This window comes from Triticum dicoccoides, chromosome 3B, assembly GCF_002162155.2.
Source record: "Triticum dicoccoides isolate Atlit2015 ecotype Zavitan chromosome 3B, WEW_v2.0, whole genome shotgun sequence".
Classification (NCBI taxonomy): domain Eukaryota; kingdom Viridiplantae; phylum Streptophyta; class Magnoliopsida; order Poales; family Poaceae; genus Triticum; species Triticum dicoccoides.
The window spans coordinates 25,718,788-25,740,203 of record NC_041385.1 but is presented as its reverse complement, the minus strand read 5'-3'; the positions used below and the strand labels follow the sequence as shown (position 1 = coordinate 25,740,203).

The following is a 21,416-nucleotide window of genomic DNA, read 5'->3' as shown; positions in this document are numbered from 1 at the left end:
AAATCGAGCCAACGTACTAGTAATTGTGGATTAATGGAAGGTTCGCTGTAGAAGACATCTGGCATGATACCGACGTGATTTAATAATGGATTGAAAACACACAGCCGAAGGAAAACGATGGGGAGGAAGAGCACCAAAGATGTCATGATCCGCTCGAGCCTCCTGGCCATCGATATGTCGGGAGAAGTTCTGTTTGGGTAGTACATATCCGATGAAAAATACATATTTCTGATGGCCTCCTTTTCCGAGGCAAAGATTGGAGCCACTCAAGTTGATCTTTATTTTTTTGAGGATCACTAAAGTTTATCTCGGGAGGGGTTATGTATCGCATGTTGCGTGTGTGCGCGACCTACGTTAGCCCATTGTTGAGTTGTGCATGAAGACGCCGGCCCAACATAGGTTCCTGGGAGAGTGGTTTTAGGAAGCTTGTATGATCGATTATGACCAGTTTTAGAAGCTTTCGAGCGTTGTCTCGAAAAAAAAGAAGAAGCTTTCGAGTGTTTTGACTTCTCTGGGCTTTTATGTTGGTTTTTTGCAATACATGTTTACTTTCTTCAATACACAGGGTACATTTTGGATCATTTTTTATACACATTTAATATTTTTATATACATGATGAACATTTTTTTAAAGATCTTATGAACATTTTTGAATACATGTTAAACGTTTTTCAAATACATGTTGACCATTTTTTTTGCAAGATACAAACATTTTTCTTCAATCATGCAAACAATTTTTTTAGATTGTCTAAATATTTGATAAATATATTTTTTGTAAAGACATAGAATTATTTTTGATTTCACACATATGTATTATTACGGGAAACCAATTTTCTGATTATGTGAAAAAATTGTACATTGTATAAACATTTTGAAAAAATATGAATTCTTTTACTGATTCTTTTTAAATGTCACAACTAGTTGTTTGAATGCTGTTAACATTTTATAGAAGTTGTGTAAAAAATTTCTTAACACCACATGAACTACTTTCAATACATTTATGAATATATTTTTGAAACGAGGAAACGTTTTTTGAAGTGCCATGAAACATTTAAAAAAATATTATCATCATTTTAGAATAGTTGTACAAACTTATTTTTACTCTACATTAATAATTTAAAAGTAATTTTTTTGAACCATATATACTTAAATTATTTCAAATCATAAATAAAAGGAAAAAGGAAAAATAATAATGAAACTAACTAAATAATGCTACTGGGCTGGCCCATTCTGCCTGCTCCCTAAGGCGAGGGGAAGCTTGGTCTCTCACTAAGAGAGACAAAGCCGTGCCTGGAAGACATACCCTAATGCACTGATCTTGGACCAACCTGATGCACAAAATTCTTTTAGTCGTACTAGGACAATGCACATGCGTTGCAACGAGATATAAATATTCTACTATCTTTGCTTGTGATTTATCTGCCCAAATTAATGTGATTATATAAACAAATTTTTACCAAATCTTGCCTTGATTTATATTATATGTTTATGAGAAGTTTGGCTGGTAATTTAAAGTGAATTTTGTTCAGTAAGAAAGTAAATTAAGATGATTGATTATCATATAGGAAAGTTTGGACAAAGTGGTGGTTGGAAGAAAAATGAAACATGGAGTAGGGCATTTTGGAGACCGAGCTCCATAGAGGCCCTAATTTTTTTTCCAAACTTTCCAATTTCAAAAACTCTGCGGTAAGTGTCTTCAAGGGACGACGAAATCTCCTCAGGGGTGGCTAGTAAAACAAAATAATAGCATGAGAGACTTGGAGATAGCAAAATGTTGTGCATGAAGTTCAAAATGTGAAGTGAAAAGTACTGGTAAGTAAGTATCAATGCCAACTGGTAGTTTGTAAACAAAGTTTGGCATGTGGAAAGTAAAAATGCAGTTGCCATGTAAAATGCACTGCAATTGCCACATGGCTACAACTGCAGTTGCCATGTAAAGTGCACTACAGTTGCCACATGGCAACAACTGTATTTGCCATGTGCAGTGCACTGCAGTTGCCACATGGCAACAACTATGGTTGCCATGTAAAGTGCACTACGGTTGCCGCATGAGAACAACTGCATTTGCCATGTGCAATGCACTATAGTTGCCACATGGAAACAACTGCAAATTGCCATGTGTCGTCAACTACAGTAGCCATGCATCAACCTCTACAGAAACAAAAGAAATGACAACTACATGTGCATCGCATGAGATTTTCCATCACAGTTGAGAACACCCCAAAAAAATTTACCCTGCACTATGGGATCTGCAAACTTGAAAGCCTTCCTGCCATTAGTCAATGGCTGCGCCATCATTGGGACCGTGCCTGCCGGGAAAGAAAAAGCAACAGGCATAGGATCGTGCACTTGTACATCCTGAGAGCTGTCGATTCCTAGACCAAAACTCAATGGGGTAAAAGCCATGGGGTGCCTCTCCTGGCTACGAGCCGGACTGCGGACAAATTGATTGGCAGAGTTTAAAGGTGGCAGATCAACAAACATGTCGCCCTCGTCTGCTACAGGATCATCAGGCTTGTTAGTGGGTCGGGGTGGGCTCTCAGCGATCTCAACCACAACTTTCTTGCCTATCTTCCTGTTTGGGTTGTCGGGTACACCAACGTTGACAGGGAGCTTGGAAGTGCGTAGATTTAAGCTGCTGTTCTCCATGACGGTGAAAGACGCAGTCTGCTCTGAACGTCCACCTCCTTCAGTAGCGCACGGCTTGCCAGCTGCATCTGTTGTACTGCTGATTTCTGTCTTATCGGGTACATTGCTTTTGGCAGATGGTGGGAACAGGTGGAAGCAGTCACGTAACCAGAGTCATCTCTGCTGCTCTTAACTACCGGTGGTGCATTGGATACTTGTGCGGGAATCTTGCGGGGGCTATGCCGCCTAGGTGGCGGGCCAGGTCGCACAACGATAATAGTAGTAGCCTCTGGGCCACCAGCCGCTGGAGCCGTTGTGACACGAGAGTCAACTATCGATGGCATTTCATTCTAAAGTGTGGCCGCATCCCCTTCTTTCATGGACACAGAAGTGCTACTAGCCACACGCTTGGAATCCGTATAAGATGACCGGGAATCCTCCTTGTTTAGGTTGACCTCAGGAGCGTCCACTTCAACACTTGCTGATCAGGTGGTATGGGTGACAACAACATCTCTCATTGCCACCAGTGTAGGCATTATCTCAGCAGTCCTGGCAGATACAGACTCATCACTCCCAAATGTACAGATGCCTGCCATTGTAGTCTGCACATCTGCAACCGGCGGAGATCCGCGGCCCCTTGCATTAGAGCTAACAGAAATAGTGGGCGATACAGTAGCAGATTGGTCGACTGGTGGCTCGTGAATGTCTGCAACATCGGATGTCGACAGCTTGGAGTGAATGCGTTCAAGTAGGTCTCTGGTAGTACGATTGGTCAAGCGTGTAGTAATCTTCTTGACCCTACAAAAAAAGAAATGTGTCAAATGATAAACGACCATTCAAGAAAATGCATGAAGAGAACAAAAAAGGTGAGCGCTAGGAACAAAAATGAATTGCCATGGTAGTCATCATAAAAAATGAAAATATGAGTGATGTGCCAGAGCTTCCATTTGAAAACAATGTAAGGATGAACACAAATGAAGTGCAAAAAAAGAGGTTGAAGTAAGTGGAAGCTACCAGTTGCCATATGAGTGGACAAGATTTCCCATGTGATCTAGTAAGCAGTTGCCATGCAGAAGAAGAAGGAGTTGCATGAAACAAATTTATATCATAAAACAACAGTTTCCATGTGGGACAGACATGGTTAGCCATGTGTCAAGTTAGACAGTTGCCATGAGAGGCAGACAGTAGTTGCCACCAAAAAAGGGGACAAGTAAAAGGTTGCATATGATTTAGAATGCATCGAACAAAATTACCATAAGCCAAATAATGACTTGGCAAGGTCATCACATGCAAATTGTCATGAAAAGAGTTCAAAGAGAATTTCCATATCGCGACGAAAACAAGATAGCTGAATCACAAAAAAAGGTAGATAAAAAACAGATAGGGAGAACCCACTTCTTGGTTGTCTTCCTCAAATCTTCTAGCACGACAGGATTCCCGGTGTTGGACGTCGATGTGCAAGGAGACGACCTAGTGGAGGTGGTGGCACCAGCAGCGGGAGCCCCCTTGTTCAACCGGGCAGAAACACGAGTTGGCATAGGTGCTTGTTTATACTTAAGTGATCGTCCACCAACTATCGCCTCACTGCACGTACAAGAAAAAATGGCAAAGAGTGAGCAAAAAAATGCAAAATATAAACAAGTGTGAGACACAAAAATAATGGCGCACATAGGGAAGACAAAAAAGTAGGGCTGTTAAAAAAGGAAGAACAAAATAAAAAAGCTAAGTAAACATCGAACCTCCTCCTAGCAGCTACAGGATCAGCCATACACCTCTTCTCAACATTGCCTTGGCCAGCATCCTCTGGAGCCCTGCCCCTCTTTGAGAGCAAAACCCCCGTGTCTCTCGCAACATTTGAATCAATGCCTCTCTTCGGTAGAGGAACTTTCGGTGCAACCTTATCCTTCTTGCCCCTCACATTATCTTCGTGATGTTCATAGTGGTCACTGTCATGCGACACATTCTCCATGTCATCATCGCCATCCTTATCAAGACCAGCGTCAACGCCACCAAAACCATCCCCATCTAGCTCATCTTGTGTGTCAGGAAGCTCCTGAGAGCTGTTGTAGTCATACCGGCCACGACAACCAGTCGGACGATGTGTCTGTTCTCCAATGAATGATGTGAAGTTCCTCACAACCGCATCACTATCAGAACCATTTAGTGTTGTCCAACCCTCGACCAACTTCCCAAGCAAGCTAGTCATGCCAGAAGCAAACTGCCCAACTAGGTGCTCAATAGGTGCCCTTGCCTAATCACAAAACAAAAAAGTAACAAATCACAAAACATATTAGAGACACATGATTAGGAAAAATAAGGTAGAACAACCATAAAAAGCAATCAAAATGCAATATAAAAAGTAATTTCAGCAAACAAATAAACATGCTTGACTACCTCAGCGAGACAAGATGGAGCTGAATGCACATCCATCCACTTGCCAAAGTTTTGTGGCCCACCAAACACACTGTAGTCTATAGCATGCTTGGCCATCAACTGGGAAAAATATCAAAAACAACTAAAGAAGTCAGAAATGAAAACTAAGAAGTAGTGACTATAATTATGCATTGCAAGGAAGAAAAAGGAGTTTCAACGAGGAACGACAGAGTTACCGTAGCAAGACAATTATGGTTGCCATGTGCAGTCAAGCATGGTTGGCAAGTTGTTTATGACTCGTTAGCCATGATGGAAGCGATTAGGCGGTGTAAAAGATGACACAACTAACCTGCTGTTTCCTATATTTTGTATCAGAAGCCCTGTCTGCAGCAAGTACAGCCTTGACAGCATCGTACGTCCACGCAGAGATGGCAAACTTATGTGCAGGCAGCGGGCCTCCTATCCCAGTAAAGTTGACAATGGACAAATCAAGACTATCGACATACATGAGCTAGTTTGCACAATAAAGCGAACAAGTAAATCAGAATATGACAATGATCAAATGTTGTCCAGGAAAAAGAAAACATATAGAAATGCGGGGAAAAAGGAAAAGGAAAAGGAAAATGACAACGGTTTAAACGTCATTGGTAGTACAATGCCCCTTTAGTCACAAGTTAAAAAAAAGTAAAACAAAGAGATTTGCCATCTACATATGTTCTTAGTATTAACCTACATATATTGTTAGTTGAAAGCATGTTATGTTAGCAGTTGCCTGTTATTATATTCTTAGTTGCCACCGATTCAACACTGTAATTGCCATCCAGATTGTATAAAATAGAAATGAACATAGAAAGTGGTTCACTATGTGTACTATAATTAGAAAGAATGAAATTGCCTTGAAAACACCAACTACAATTGCCATGTATCAAACAAACTTCATTTTGGCACGAAGAAGACAGAAAACAAAAAATAACAAATGGTTGCCACGCGCGATCAACTATGATTGCCATAAAGAAATCAGATAAAAGCTCTATCAAGAACTATGGTTTGTTCAAACTATGGCCAAACAGAGATACTAAAATGCAAAAACAGTTCGGTTGCCACTTATTAACAGCTGCAAACGTTGATTTATGAAAAGAATGAACCGTGATAAGAACATTTGCATAAAGAGTAGGGGGTGGATACCATTAGATGCAAGCGACATCCCTTTTGGTACATCTTAATGCAGGAAGTCAGCAATGAATTTACACCAATTCATGTTTTTAACATCTTTCAGCTTTGCCTGCACAAACACAAATCGGGACAGAAAAAGATGTCGCGTCAGCATTCAATAAAAACATTAAAAAGGGTATTGACTAACTTCTTCATGACATCAAAAACAAAAAGATTGTATGTAAAAGAATAAAGAGAGTGCATTGACCAGGATAGGAAAGCACTTGTTGCTTGGGCGAAGAGATGTGGTAGGCGCAAATACAGTCGAGATCAAGTACATGAGCAGCTTCATCTTAAAAACTTCGCCATGGGTTGTCATCTCCTCCAGCGAAGTTGTCAGAACAGTCGTATTAGGCATGGAAGCCATACCAGGAAACAAACGGGCAAACAAAGCTTCCTCAATCTTATTGTTCACTTCATAAGGGACTTTGATTTCTCCACGGGGGACACCCAAAGTGCAGAACACGGATTCCTCGTTCAAAGGCAATCTTCCGTGTTCCGAAATCATGAATTCCCTAGAAGCAGGCTCATATATCTCACCGAGCTAGTCACATACATGATTTACTAGGTTCGTGCACCGAACCATCATCAGAGCCTGCATACCCATCTCACCGGCAACTGCCTTCTGAGCATCAGTAAATCCCTGTGTCAGTATAGTCACGCGTTCTTGCTAAGCCCTATTGCGCACACGCTTCTTCTTCTGCATAACACAAAAATAATCATTTTGTTTCCATGTTGCAATATAGTACAAATTAGTTCTAACAGAAGAATGATAACTCGGTATCATATTAAAACATAGGAGAAGAGTGACCGCATCCCCACGATTCTGTGGCGATGGCTCCATGAAGTCATCATCATCATCTTGATGGTCGCCACGAGCCATATTTTCTACAGTAAGAGCAAAAACACGTTAGTCTGAAATGAAAACACATCAGACAAATCCAGAAAGTGATACACTAAGTAACGAATCACTGGATATCATCATTAACAGAAAATGAAAACTGCCACATTTACCCGCACAGTTTTAGCATGTGAAAAGGTTGTAATTGCCATGTGCTGAACATGCACAGACAGGCAAAAAATAACCAATTGGACAGCAGGTGCAAAAACATGGCAACTGGATATGTGTTTGCTTCTTAAGAATATAATTGCCATGTAGGAGATCCAAGTTGCCATATTGGTAAAATAAATAATGTGGCAACTGAGGGCAGTACATCGGAGCATCAAACTATCATTGTCTAACAATCAGTGTGGCAACTAACACGTTGGCTTAATAAAAAGCACATGCCACATCTACTAAGTTCAGGTTGCCATGTTAACAAAACAAAAAGATGTGGCAACTAAGACACTGATTGATTGATTCATTGATTCAGTTGATCGGATATACACAACCAACACCATGGTGATTAATGTGTTTGTTGGCTACCTACAGTAAATAACAAGAGAAGTCAATAGTTTAGATGGATACATACTCTGCTTTCAGAACTCTAAATATATACTCTGCTCAGTGCGGAGCCAGAAAACTTAATATAGATGGGGCCAAGACATGTCATATAATGCTAGCAGGGACCAAATCTCCTAAACATAGCTAGTTTTCTCTGATAAATGGAGGATTAGGAGAACATATATGTGTACTATTGAGAACATAGGGGAGGCCAAGGCCCCTGCCAGCACCCCCTGCCTCTGCCACTGACTCTGCTTTGCTCTGCTCTGAATATGTATAGAATGAAGAATGTGCATAAGAAAATCATGAATAGCAGATGTGTGCCAGTCAACAACATGTAATGTGGCAACTCACACATTGGCCTGGTAAAAAAAACCCGAAATGAGTTGCCATGTACTACGGTCAAATATGTTGTGCTATCACGAAATAGTATGGCAACTAAGTGAGTACATGGTACATACAAAACTGCCATCACTCTACATATGACATGGCAACTGTCATACTTGATTTTCAGAAATAGTTGCCACTTAGAAGGATAGTTGATTCAGAAACACACCTATCACTCCATGAATTTGGATCTCATGAAACTGCCATTATCCTACACAGGACATGGCAACTGACAGGGTTCGTTCTGAAAATTAGTTGCCATCAACTGACAGAGTCCATTTTGTTGAAATTGCCATGACTGCCATGATCCTATACATTGAAATTCACCTACCTAGATCTATGGTTCACACACAACTATCAAACCCTCAATTCGACAGCAACATTGCCCTGAAACACTGACGATCGTAGCCTTCGAGACAAAAATCACAACTAACAAATGGAAAAGGAATCCCTCACGCATCTAATCGCATCAATCTAATTGCTACCCCGAGCGAGCCTCACCGGCTTGAGTACCACCGCGACAGCGACGGGGCTGCGCAATGCCGCCGTAAAATAGCACACGCACGACTCCCCCGCCGACGAGGACGCCGGAGTGGCCGCAAATCCGCCTGAATCTCCGGGGGAGGGGGGAGGGGGGCTCGAGAGGAGCGAGACCAAGGAGGAAGGGGGAGAGTACAGAAGCTTCCACGGTCTTACCTCTCACTTCAGCTGCTCCGGCGACGCTGCTTCGGTCCGGCGAACACAAGCAACGGCCGCGAATTCCGTCGACTCTTCCGCCGGCGCCGCCGCCTCCTCTTCTCGTCTTCTCCTTCAATCTCGCTGGAACTGCTATGTAGTGTTGGTTGGGGGAAATGAATGAGACGGGGAGATGCAATGAGGGGGAGAGTGGCCAGCCGAGGGAAACGGCGATAGAAGTCGTGCGCCACGCGTGGGCGCGCGACGGCGGTTCCACCGCACGCCTCCGACTCGCAACCGTTGACGACGGAGTGGTAAACGCGTGTGGGCGAACTGCTGCATACACAGCACGTCGCTCATGTCCTACATGGCAATTAAAAATTGGGTCATCACGCCAAGATTCGTGCAGGTTACAATGGACGGCGATGAAGGCGTGTGGGCGGGTTGGAGAAGTGCCACACGTGTGGCAGTTAGTCTTTTCGAAAATATATTAGGCGAAGCGAAACATGATTCCGTACACAAACATTTTTGGCCTACAAACATAGGCATAATCAAGCCAAACAAGTAGTATGAAAAATTCAACCAACTTCCACAATACATTTAGACAACACGACTTACAAATCTAGTGCGGAGGTCAAGGATCTGGGCAACAAAATTATTAAGACAGAGATGAATCCACAACAATCTCCGGACGCAAACATCTGCCGTTTAACATCTGAATCACCAAACACAGCAAAACGACTTAAAATAACGAAACGAGCAGAAGAATGGCAATCGAACCAGGGCTTGGTTGAGTGGAGCGTCGCCAATGCGGCATGGAAACCGTCGACGTGCTCCTCCCTGACGCAGAACGCTCGCACGTTCACGCCGTCGCTGTCCTTCCTCGAATAGGGCTGGGCGTTCGGTAGAAACTGAAAATTCGGTTTATACCATTCGGTTATTTTTAAAATTCGGTTAGCAAGAATCAAAACCGAAATAGGCAACCCAAACTAGCTAACCGATAATTGGTTAACCAACTTGTTCGGTTCAGTTTTCGGTTTACACCGAAGCTGCGTTGTTGCTTACCATGCAGCTGCGAGTGCTCCAGTTTCACCCCGCCCTCTTATATAACCAAGCACCTTGTCTCCTTTAGTGTAGCCAGGCGAGGTGGGACTAAAGAATTGACAGTGTCCTGCCACTAGGCACTTCGCTAGCCCACAAAGTACCGTCAGTTGTGTTTGGGCCATGCAAATAGGTGGCCGGCCCATGTTTTATTTTATGTGGGGCTCGGTTAAAAAAATGTAGCACGTGGGGTTGCCTCAAGAAGATAAAAAGGTAGCCAGTGGGGGCTGCTCGTATATTATACGGCTACATGCGCGCGCGGCCGCGATCGGTTGATGAGATGCCTGATGGACGCTGTACAGGGAGCTGCATGGAAGGCTGCGTCATGCACGCTTCGGTTTCTTTTTCGGTTAACAGTTTAATACCGAACCGACCGATGTGAGTTCGGTTATTGAAAATAAAAACCGAATTTAGCTGTACCAATAATAAAAACCGAAAATTTGGTTTATTCGGTTACGGTTTCGGTTCGGTATTTGGTTGGTCGGTTTTTATGCCCACCCCTATCCTCGAACACGGTAGACACAGCACGCAGCCTGGCGTCCACGTCACCTCCAAGTGGGCCATCACCCTCGCCGGCGTACCGCCGCCGAAGTCGACGCCCTCCAGCCCGATGCCGCCCCAGCTCGACGTGAATACCGCCGTGTAACCGAGCAGCGCGCCAGCGAGCTCCTTGCTCAGCACGTGCTCGTAATTCCCGAGGGTGTCCGGTATCCGCTCCTTGCCGTGCTTGATCAGCTTCACCACCTCAGCGGTGTCGCCGTTCGCCACCGCGCTACACGTCGTCACCACCATCTGCGGCGCGATGCAGTTGCCGTAGTAGCCATCCTTGGCGCCAACGTGCTTCCGCATGTTGGCCGTAAAAATCAGCGGCGCAGGGGAGCCTGGGTCGGCATTGATCGCGCGAGCCCGGCACTGCCATATCGCGGCGCCAACAACCTCGAACGTCGAGCACGGCTGGTCCACGCCCCGGAACTCGGCCTTGATGCGGTTGATGAAGCTCCAGGGGATGGTCACGTCGGTGTAGGCGAACTCGACATGCTTGAAGCCCAGGGACGGCCCGAGGGCAGCCATCAGCTGCGGGATCTCCGGGAGCGATGCGTCGTGCCTGACTGGGACGACGGACGGCGGGGACAGCCCGCGGGCAAGCTCGCCGACGGCTCCTAGGAACTGGGCCAACCCAAAGCCGTCAGCGAGGGCATGGTTCCACGTCACCCCGACGACGTATCCGCCGCAGGCGAACTCGGTGACCTGCATCATCAGCAGCGGGCATTCCGAGTCCGACATGCGGGCGTGCTCGCCGGACCGGACGGCAAGGGCATCCAAAGGGATCACCAGTGGCGCGTCGAGGAACCTGACATCCTCCAGAGTGCAGCTCGCCGTGGCAGCGACGAACGCAACGCCGTCACCGGTGCACGCGAGCTGGACGTCCTGGCCGCTGACGGCCAGGCGACCAGCGAGGGGGTAGTAGTGGACAAGTGCTTGGGACAGAGCACGCCGTATGTTCTCAGCCGGCTCGTGGATCGGGCGGTCGAAAATGTGGAGCGACGTGACCGACACATGGAGGCAGGCCTTGTCGGAAGAAGTGAAAGGCAGGTTGCCGGCCGGCGTGGGCTCCGACGGGCCTACGAGCACCGGCGGCGAGGACTGGGTCACAAGGATTTTCATCGTGCTCGGGAACTTGGTTTTCGATCTGTGGGCTCTAATGGTCAGTCTCGATCGAGATTAGTAGATCGAGATCTGTGGGCTCCAATGCCAACTGGCAAGTTGCCGAGTTAACTGGGATGAAACGCAAGAATCAAGATGCCAATCTAACATATAAACCCTGGTAGTCTACCCGGCCATCTAGAAGGCTTGCGATCGGTAATCCTTTTTGACCGTGCGATGTTTTCACTGTTGTACGATTTTTCACGCTGGCACTGGTTAGGCCGTTGGTTCATGTTACACGGTCATGCAGTCTTCAAGGGTGGATGACGAGTGGGACCTCAGTTTACTAGGCCCACTTTAAAGCTACACTCAAAAGAAAACCCATAATCCCTTCAGTTCTGGGTGCGATTGATGCCGGTAAAAACCTAGCTGCCAATCCCCTCTTGTCCTCGAACAGTCGAGCCCCACATCCCACGCCTCGTCTCCTCCTCTCCCTCTCTCCGCCGCCACACCCCCTTCTCCTTCTCCTTCTCCACCAGCGCCGCCTCTCCTCCTCTTCTTCATACGGATCCGACCGGATCCTTCCACGCGTGTGTCCGCTTCTCCTCGTCTCCTCGAACAGAAGGGTCACAGACGGGAGGTCAACATCTGGGGTTCAGCCCCGATGAATATGGGCTTGACCACGCCGCTGTTGGAGGGAAGACGGTCCGCCGGTGCTCGTGCCTCCACAACAGGCGTCTCTCCCCATGACCTGTGCCCAAACTGGATCCACAACCTAGGACATGCCCTAGCAAGGTAAGTACGTGATTTATTCCCAATCCTTGCTCCCCTCGATTCTTGCTGCCGTGTACTTGTTGTGTGTGTCCTTTCTTCCTCGTTGATGCGCCTTCTACCGGTCGATGCCTCCTCATCTCTTGTCCTCACCACAGGGACTTGGAGATGGCGTTGGATGAGGAAAATGAGATCCGGACGAAATCGGAGTGTATTGGCAGCGGCTAGAGCGATGTGGGTTTCTATACGTAACCTTGCCTGTTTAGATGACCTGGTTTGTTCTTGTGGTAAGAGAACTAGCATCAATTAGTACAGACTTTGCTGTTTATGCAAGAACTTGTTAAGGTAAATATTCCATATTCTATCCATGTTTCGGAAGTAACATTGTGCAATAATTTACTGTAATACATATCTTCGGATGAATTGGTAGTCACACACCCACGACACTTTACCTTTGAAGATTGTATATATTTGTGAGTGTACAAGTATAATTAGTTATAGGGGAGAAAGATGTTGGTCTTTTCTCGAAGACCACAAAGGTTCATGCCTTTTGGAATTGATTTTGATTTATTGTATTGATCAACTTTGCCAAGTCATTTTGTGGTATTTAGCATTCCCAAATTTTTATATTTAGCTAAATTTAATCTTGACCTGATTTGCTCTGCCCAATACACGCATGATGCCTTTTCTTTTCTATCAACTGGATGCAGGTTTAGTTTACCTTTTAGACTTTGTGTTAGATTAGCCTTCCTGTATATACGTTCTTTGATGGATCAGCTGCGTTCGATTGTAGGTAATGTATATACTTTCTTTGATGGATCAGCTGCGTTAGATTGTAGGTACTGCTGAGCACAAAGTTGTATTTGGATATGATATTAGACTTACCATCATTTTTTTTGCTAATTTTAATCTGATGCAAAAGAGTTCAGTATATTTAAAATTTGGTTTCATATAGAAGCCCATCATTGGAATCAGTATACGTCTGCTGATAAATCCCTTTTGTATGATCATGCTTTTTAGTAATTGATATTCCAATCAATCTGTTGATGCGGTGTTTGTCGGAGGCGAAGGGTAGCGACGGGTTCATTCTGAGGTCGTCTTCCTCGAGATACATTCATGCGTCACTTCAGTTCACCTTACCACAAATGCTTAGCCCGCAGATCTGCTCTCTCATCTGAGTATGTATGCCTTGTATCTTGCAGTTCTTCCTAAGCGAGTATTATTGCAGATCCCAGAAGAAGACTATCTTCTGCTTATTTCCACCACCATAATACTTTCTTCATTGGCATGATTACTGCTACAACCAAACTTAGAATCATGCTAGGTATGCATATTCGGAGTATAAGATTATGATGACAAGTTCTGACAATCCGAGCATCTGTGGAATGCTTTATTACACTGCCACAATGTTGAGACCTTGCGCTGTAGTAGTAACCAAACTTTCTGTGAAAAAGAGCCACATATGATGGAAGACTGTTCTCTTATCTGGCATTGGCAGTCTATGTCTGTGGCTCTAAATTTTCATATGTACATCCTCTATTACCAAATATAAGACGTTTTGGCAGTTTAAACGTCTTATATTTAGGAACTGAGGTAGTACTATTTATACCCTGTGCACAATATACATGTTTTTGTTTAGTTACCATACTGACTTGATTATCGCATATGGTTGTATCACATTGTATGGTTTAACACATCACTGATCACTGCATGGGTGCTGAATATTGACATTCCCAAATGCAAATAAATAATTGTTGTTCATTTTCATATGCATAATTTAAGTAAGAATGCAATTGTACTGATACTAGCTAATCCATACTAAGTAATTAGCATTGCAGGAAAATCTTCCTCAAAAGCTCATTTGTAGCCCTCAATCAACTCGCTGCAATTGAGGCCGACGACACGGGGAAGGAGCTACAGGGGAAGGGGAGGCGGCCGACGACAGGGGGAAGGAGCAGGCCGGTGAGAAGGGCAAGCAGAGTAATCTGCTCTAATCATCAGTTTCTTTGCTCATAATTTGGTGCACATTTGCTTGCAGTATCTTATTTTGTCCATTTTTCTTGCATGAGTTGTGATGTCAAGAGATTTAGAATATAATTGTTGATAGCCTCTCTGCTCTATATTTTGAAATGTATAATCCTTGGGTGATGTTTAGGTCTAGATGTTGGTATTTTCATCCATAAAAAACCGTGAAATTGTATGTGCATTTCCTGCTATGCATCTCTGCAGATATGTGATTGATGCACCTTTTTCTATATGCCCAGTTTTGCGCCCCGTGTGTTGTTCAGGCGTTGAGGGCCATTCTTTCTTATGTAGGCTCGGATGCATGGTGTGAGGCAGTAATAGCGGCAGTGGATCGAGAGAAGTGGAGAAGAGGGTTCCTCCAAGCTCCATCCATGAAATGGCGCCGGTCCAATGCTCAGGTAAATTTTTGCTCTTCCTTCATTTGTTCATCTTCAGTTGAAGAATCATCCCTCTACTGTCTTCTCGAAGGGTGGCATGCGGCAATGTTGGGGACCAGCGAGGAAGATGACCGGTGTACATCCTTTGGAATAAAGTTGAAGTAAGCTCTAAGCACCACTAAGCCTACCTTGCACTTGCTACATCTGTTTTTTTATTAGTTACATACGTCCCTACTTCTCTTGGGTTATGAGTGTGATCTTATGTGTGTTGCACTGGTCAGGACATGGTGAGTTTTGTGGCGCGAAGCCAACAACACGCAGCGGCAAGTCGAGCACACTGGCCTGAGCCGCAATACACCAACACCATCAGGTTCGCTTCCTTCCTTTCTTGATTCACAAGTGTGAGCCAAATAATTATATTCATAGTGGAATGAGCTTCTTTTCTTCCATAATATACTTTGATCAGTGTCTTGAAACTTCAGATTGGAGATTTCTATCTAGAGAAAGAGAATAAAATACTTATACTAATATCACTGTTACAAGCTCAACACAGTAGGAAGAATTGCAAGAATTTGGATGAAAATTTTGAATTATTCTCAGATTGAACGGGTCATATACTAAAGCAAACAATGTAATGTTTTGTAGGAGTTCGAATTATTCTGTACCTCAAGGTGAACCAAACTATCCCTGGAGAGCATATTTTTCTTAATTCTACAATAGATGATGTCGTGTTTTCCATTTTTTGCTTTAATGTGGGCTGATTAGGCCGTTTTGGTTTTAATGCCTGACTATAGAGAGAGGAACAGCGGACATTGAGGATTGCGGTGGCTGATTTTTTAATTTGTGTTTGCCTCAAGGATTCTCATTTATCTTAACTTCCATTTACTCAAGACAATTACAACATTGGTAAAGAAACTTCTATTTTGTTCTGTTCTTTGTTATATGATACAGCCCAACAGAACTGAAGCAACTAATTTATTCATGAAAATGGTTGGTTTAAAGCTCGAAAGCTCATACCGAGATGGCTTTTTTCACAGCTTCATGACGAAGTAAAATAAAATCTTATGACAGAAGAAACATGCTTGGATAGGCGTCCTTGTCGACCTCGCAGTCTCCAACCGATCCTTAGGTATTGCAGCTCCTTCCAATCAGTTTACTCCTTTTTGACAATTTCCTTACATGAGCCTTGGAGATATGCACTGAATCGGCTAATGTTTGCTCTGGGAATTTCCTTTTGTAGAAAGGATGTCTTGCCGAATGTAGTTTTTAGTTCTTGATCTTTTTATACAAGATATCTAAATACTGTAATGACTCTTGCTAGGAAGAAGGTTGTCATATAAGGGGAAAACTTTAGAAGTTACGCGACGTCATTTAAATCATGTGCAACTTGTTTGCTTCCTTGTTGTTTTATTGCATTCGAGATCTTTACTATTTTCACTGTCGAAAATGCAGAGCAGATCTTTAGTATCTTGAATTATCAGTTAAATTTGTTAGTTGTGAGATGCATATGATTCCGCCTTCATTCACAACCATTCATGTGGTTTATTCGGTTTGGTTGGTCGCTGTTCGTACTTTCATGCCATTTGATTATGTGGTAGAGTGCTTCCGAACTGTGTGTGGGGCCGGGTGTTGTCGGCCGGACCTGGGCGCCCTCGCCGGCGACTTGCTATCTAACCCATCCACAGGTTTTCCCTCTCTTTGATTTTCCTGTCCAAGTTCATGATTTGGTTTATCTTGGTTGGCGTGCTTTTTTTATGTAATGAGAGGTGCAAATGCAAGGCAAGACGACATTATATAGGTTGTCCTGTGAGTTAGAATATCCATGTGCTACTTATTGTGGTGCGGCATCAAGCATGTTGATTGATTCTGAAGCATGAGTAAACTGTAGTAAGCTGTGTGTACAGATTCCTGATTATTCTGTATGATCCTCTATTTTTTTTCCTTTATGATCCTCTTTATTGTGGTGCCACACCAAGCTTGGGTTATTTACTTGCTTCCACTGTGATTTCTGGGGAGGGCACTTTATTGATTTCTCAAACCTTGGATCTAGACATGTAAATAGTTATATGATTATTTGGCTTTTCAATTAAATATGATACTAAATAAACATGTCTATCTTATACAAGCTGCAATCTGTTCTGAAAATTCTGTTTATAAGGTACCATCAGCTATGACCCTAATGGACCCCGAATAAAAAGGAGAAAACATTTGACACTTATCATGGCCAACCATGAAACCGTGTTTCAGAAACTGCATCATATCACATATTTCAACCATCGTTTCCTGGTTTGTAATATGTACTAGCCTTCTGAAAAAGACTGAGGCTGCACTTGTTCCTGTCAGGTACTTGTAGCAAATATTTACTAACTATTGTTCTTTCGATCAGATAATAAAAGTTTCATGTCTCTTAATAAATTTCAGGTTGTCATGTTACAAAAAGGCCTATCTACAAATAGGTGGACAAGATAAAACATTAAAAATAGACTAGAGCATTTTCCATCTCCATTGATAAGAAATAGGTGAAAAGAAATTAAACTTACTCTTTTCCTTCCTTGCGTAAACGTCTTGTGCTGCTATGTAGAAGAGGTATAATCTTTTTATATGGTGAATCATGAAGAAACTTATAACAGCACAGTGCTATCATCTATGGTATTGGTGAATAGTAGTCATAGTGGTTTGGGATAGATTTTCATGTGTTGGCTAATTGGTTATTGGTTGTAATTGTCAGTTTCTCTTCACATATGAACCATGCATACTTGCTTGTGGGTGATCCAAAAATGATCTCAACCAATAGAACTTTTAGCGAGTATGTAAGAATTGGAGTTCTGGATATGGATAGCAGACTACTTTTGATGGTACTCAGTTTCTTGAATCCTGTACATTTCGCAAAAATAATATATTGCTTTCGATGTTTTGGATTTTACCATGTGAGTGCCTCTGGAGAGATTGTTTAATTGCTTTCTTATGCTTCCACCTATTTTCTTCCAGAACGATGATGTGCTTTCTACTAAAATTTTACACTATGGTGTTGACAAGCATGAATTATTTGCTTTCCTCACATACAGTCGTAAGCCTTATCAACTTGATCATAGTGTTCTCTATTTATTTGTTAGTGGCATGATTGAAGGGCGAGACTACCAGCTGGTGAAGGAGAGGATATGTATTCGGCGTGTCCTGAAGAGGTAGTCCACGAACCGGCAATGGAGGAAATAAGGTAGATACGGCAATAGCAGCAAGTACGTCAAGCGCTAGGGATGTGGATATGGTGTGGCATAAAGAGGTAGTCCACAAACCTCTGCTAGGCCTAGGTGCTCCTTTCTCACCTCTTGCATCCTCTGAGGATATTCCTTTATTATTTGGTTACCTGTCAATGCTCGGTGTCAATGCTCGGTCCTATTTCCCACCTTGTGCTTTGACTTCTTGCATTTTTTCCGTCTAAATTATTAGGCTACTGCTGTCTGGTTTGCCCATAATGAACCACTAATTATGATGCACCGTTGGCTGGTCTGCCTTTTTTATGCTTTTTTAGTGACAACATTCAGACTCAATGTTTATTACTTCATTTCAGAGTTTTAAATTAAGACATCGCGGTCAATTTATATGGTCTTCTGAAGTTTCACCTTCCCTTTGTCATATTGGTTTGATCAAATCAATGGGAAACCGGCATTACTTTGATGTGCTGGCCTACAGTCTTATTAAGTACTCCCTCTTCAAACTAATACAAGAGCTTTTAGATCACTGCTTACTTTTTAGATCACTAAAAGGTCTTACATCTTAGCGTACATTTAACTACTTTATTTGCTATACTATTGTGGATCTACCGCAGAATAAAGCAGTCCTCCATTTTTCTTCTCTGTAGGTTGATGTTCTTGCTCAGTATAAGCCAATAATGGAGAAACTGATCAAGCTATCTTTCATGATCAATTACACACCAAGCCTATATTTATGCTACTTCTACATGTTGCTGTGATGGTCATTCGGCCCATTTTCTTGAACCTGCACTACGATGAGAGATCTGGGCTGCTTCTTTGTGGCTTCCAAACTTAAAATGTTTGTTTGAAAGTTAGTTTAGTTTTTTGTTGTGGACTCACATCTTCTCACATGTACCGTCCTCTTAGACCTTTAGATTTCCAAAGAAACTAACAGAAGATATGGTGGTATGGTCTCAATAGTACAACTTAAAGCCTTCCATGCTTTATATTTTCTCTGAATTTTGCTCTTGAAGAATCATGTATCTATGTTAGATCCAGTGAGTAAAGGCGTCTTCCAAGCAGAGGATGTGGGAGTGTTAGCCACATTTGGTTTTCAACTTGAGTGTCTAAATATTCTCACAATACTTGGCTCCCTTTTGGCCTTTGCGCCAATGGCGCAACTAGTCATCTAGTGTCTTAAAGAATCAAGTTGCTTGACGGTGATTTTTGAGATAGAAAATTGGCCATATGTCTTAAAGAAACGCTTAATGAAACTCTTAAAGAAAAACGGAAACACTAACGCCCACACGTGTGGGCGTTCTCCAACTCTCCCACACGCCTGAATGGTCGTTGATTGTCTTTTGCACGAATCTTGACACAAAAAGGTGGATTTGGTGTGCCACGTAGGACGGAGCTGGTGTGCGGGTGTTGGAGAGTTTGCCCACACGCCCCGCATCATGTTGTTGCCAGCTGCGCTGTATGGGCGAACTAGTTTCTGCCCGCACAGCCACCACCTAGTCCATGCGCGTGTGGGCGAACTGATTTTCGCCCACACGACACTCCTATGTTGTGGATGTCAACCGCAGTTACGTGAACGTGGCAACTAGGTAAACAAACATGGCAACTGTGATTCTTTTGCTAGACGGCAACTGCAGCTGTGCGTACGTGACAATCAGATAAACACACATGGCAACTGCGATTAACTATACATGGCAACTATGGTTGGACCACACGTGGCAACTAGGTAAACACACATGTCAACTACTTTTTGACCATGTGTGGCGAGTAGTTAATCACACACGACAACTACAGTTTGATTACACGCGACAACTACCATAAATTAGACATGACAACTATAGTTAATCAAAACAGATAGAGTTGCCATGCTTTTACAACTACACTTGCCATTCCGGATAACTACATCTGCCAATCAGGATGGTAACTAAATCGTCATCCCGCGGGTACCTAACGTAGCTGCGCTAGGACGTGTGGGCATTTTTGCTTCATGCCACACGCGCGAGGTGGAGATGATTAGTACTTGCTAGGCATGTGGCACGAAGTAGCCGCGCCCACATGTGTGGGCAATTTTAATGTCCACCCACACACAACCAGTGTGGGCTGCCTCCTGCTCGCACCACACACGGTGTGTGGCCAGACCCTCTAACCCCCACACGTGTGGGCGTTATTCGCAAGTAGTGTGAGCGGGATTTCTGGTAACCGACCACTTCGATCCAACTTAACTATGGCTAATCTTTGCCTAGGATGCCACTGTCAACTGGCAAGTTGCTGAATTAACTGGGAAGGAACTCAAGAACCAAGATGGCAATGTCTTAAAAAAATCAAGTTGCTTGAAGGTGATTTTGCAGATATAAAAATGGCCATATGTCTTAAAGAAACGCTTAATGAAACGCAACAGTTCTAGTGTTAGTGATGCAAGGAGGATTGTGTTTGTGTCTAGGTAATGATATATTAACTCTAAAAGCCCAGATCAGGTAAATCTTTTTGTAATCAAATGATGATCTGAGCAGGACAAGTGATTTGTAGGAAGACCATCATGGTTTGCTTCGTTCATATCATAAAATCATTACATCGTCCACGAGGTTTTTATGCATAAAGCTAGAAGGATCAACCCAGTTAGGCCAACTCTAACCGATCCCGTAAAAGTTAAAGGATGATCCGGCCTAGTAAAGTTAGAGGAGGAAAAATTTACTCCTCTATAGGTGGCCGGCACCTAGCCGATGCCCTAAACTTAGTAGAGTAAAAAAAATGTATATATTTTGTGTAACTTCAAACACTTCACAATATATCATAGAAACATTCAAATTAAAACATGCATAACATGACCGTCACAACATATAGTTTCATCATCACAATTTTCAAATTAAAACATGCATAGTTCATCTAAAAGGCATCACTTCAAACAGAAAGTTTGATCAAAATCACCACAAACATAACATGTGTATGTTGTCGACTGAGCCAACCAATGGCATCCACGAACCCAAACGAGGACCCGGCCGAAGAAAACACCACCGCCGCCACCACCACCACCACCATCTTCTCGCCCATCATCACCACCACCATCACCACCACCAACACAACCATCGTCTCGGTTTCCAGCATGATCACTATCACCACCACCACCATGACCACCCCCTCGCCCGCCACCACCATTCCGAATAGAGCCTTCCGCTTGGATCAAGATCTCCCCACGAGCGAGCTCCCAATACTTTCTTGCGGTTTCATCCACCGTGGTTGGTTTCAGGAACCTGATAGCACGTTCTTTGGCCTTCAGGCATTACGAATCCTCTCCTCCTCAAGTGCAAATCTATGCTCCTCCGCCTGTTGGGAAACATAGTAGGATCACTATGAAGATGCATAAGGGGTTTAGATCAGATTGTTACCAACTCCGAGTTGCAGCAGAAGAAGAGTTGATGAAGATCGTTGATGAAGTACCCCGAACCGTTCACGAACGATCCCTCGAGACCGAAAGCATGCCCTCTCTACGGATTGCAGGTGTACATACTTCACGATCCGGTAGTGCTTCATCGTCTAGAAGTAATCGTCGCCGAAGAATTATGTAAAAACATTT

The 21,416-nt window shown here is 43.5% G+C and overlaps 1 protein-coding gene and 1 long non-coding RNA gene across 25 annotated transcripts; one reads left to right on the top strand and one right to left on the bottom strand.

Moving 5' to 3' along the window:
- Positions 1–3,112: 3,112 nt before the first annotated feature.
- Positions 3,113–11,484, bottom strand: LOC119279153 (acyl transferase 15-like). The gene is made up of 7 exons (XM_037560515.1): positions 10,325–11,484; positions 9,471–9,600; positions 9,337–9,360; positions 5,350–5,511; positions 5,022–5,120; positions 4,367–4,878; positions 3,113–3,425 (listed from the first exon to the last, which is right to left on the bottom strand). The coding sequence occupies exons 1-7, from the start codon at positions 11,482–11,484 to the stop codon at positions 3,113–3,115; spliced, it is 2,400 nt and encodes a 799-aa protein (XP_037416412.1).
- A 416-nt stretch (positions 11,485–11,900) lies between these two features.
- LOC119274485 lies at positions 11,901–18,931 on the top strand. Of its 24 annotated transcripts, none has more exons than XR_005135176.1 (14): positions 11,901–12,258; positions 12,393–12,468; positions 13,255–13,412; positions 14,073–14,196; positions 14,551–14,657; positions 14,728–14,797; positions 14,918–15,006; positions 15,282–15,307; positions 15,431–15,542; positions 15,674–15,765; positions 16,795–16,979; positions 17,058–17,155; positions 17,750–17,916; positions 18,496–18,931. It is a non-coding gene; the product is annotated as an uncharacterized LOC119274485 (long non-coding RNA). The 24 variants fall into 24 exon arrangements; XR_005135170.1 differs by having other exon boundaries at positions 12,393–12,521; XR_005135175.1 differs by adding an exon at positions 13,437–13,558 and having other exon boundaries at positions 12,393–13,327.
- Positions 18,932–21,416: the final 2,485 nt, after the last annotated feature.

What these genes read in the sequence shown, in the direction of transcription:
- LOC119279153 (XM_037560515.1), bottom strand. Translation starts at nt 11,484, where the DNA reads ATGAAAATCCTTGTGACCCAGTCCTCGCCGCCGGTGCTCGTAGGCCCG. An exon ending in GCCATTCTTCTGCTCGTTTC is followed by an intron (nt 9,361 to 9,470) that starts GTTATTTTAAGT and finishes TTTGTTGCCCAG; the next exon opens with ATCCTTGACCTCCGCACTAG. An exon ending in TTGACCTCCGCACTAGATTT is followed by an intron (nt 5,512 to 9,336) that starts GTAAGTCGTGTT and finishes TGTGCAAACTAG; the next exon opens with CTCATGTATGTCGATAGTCT.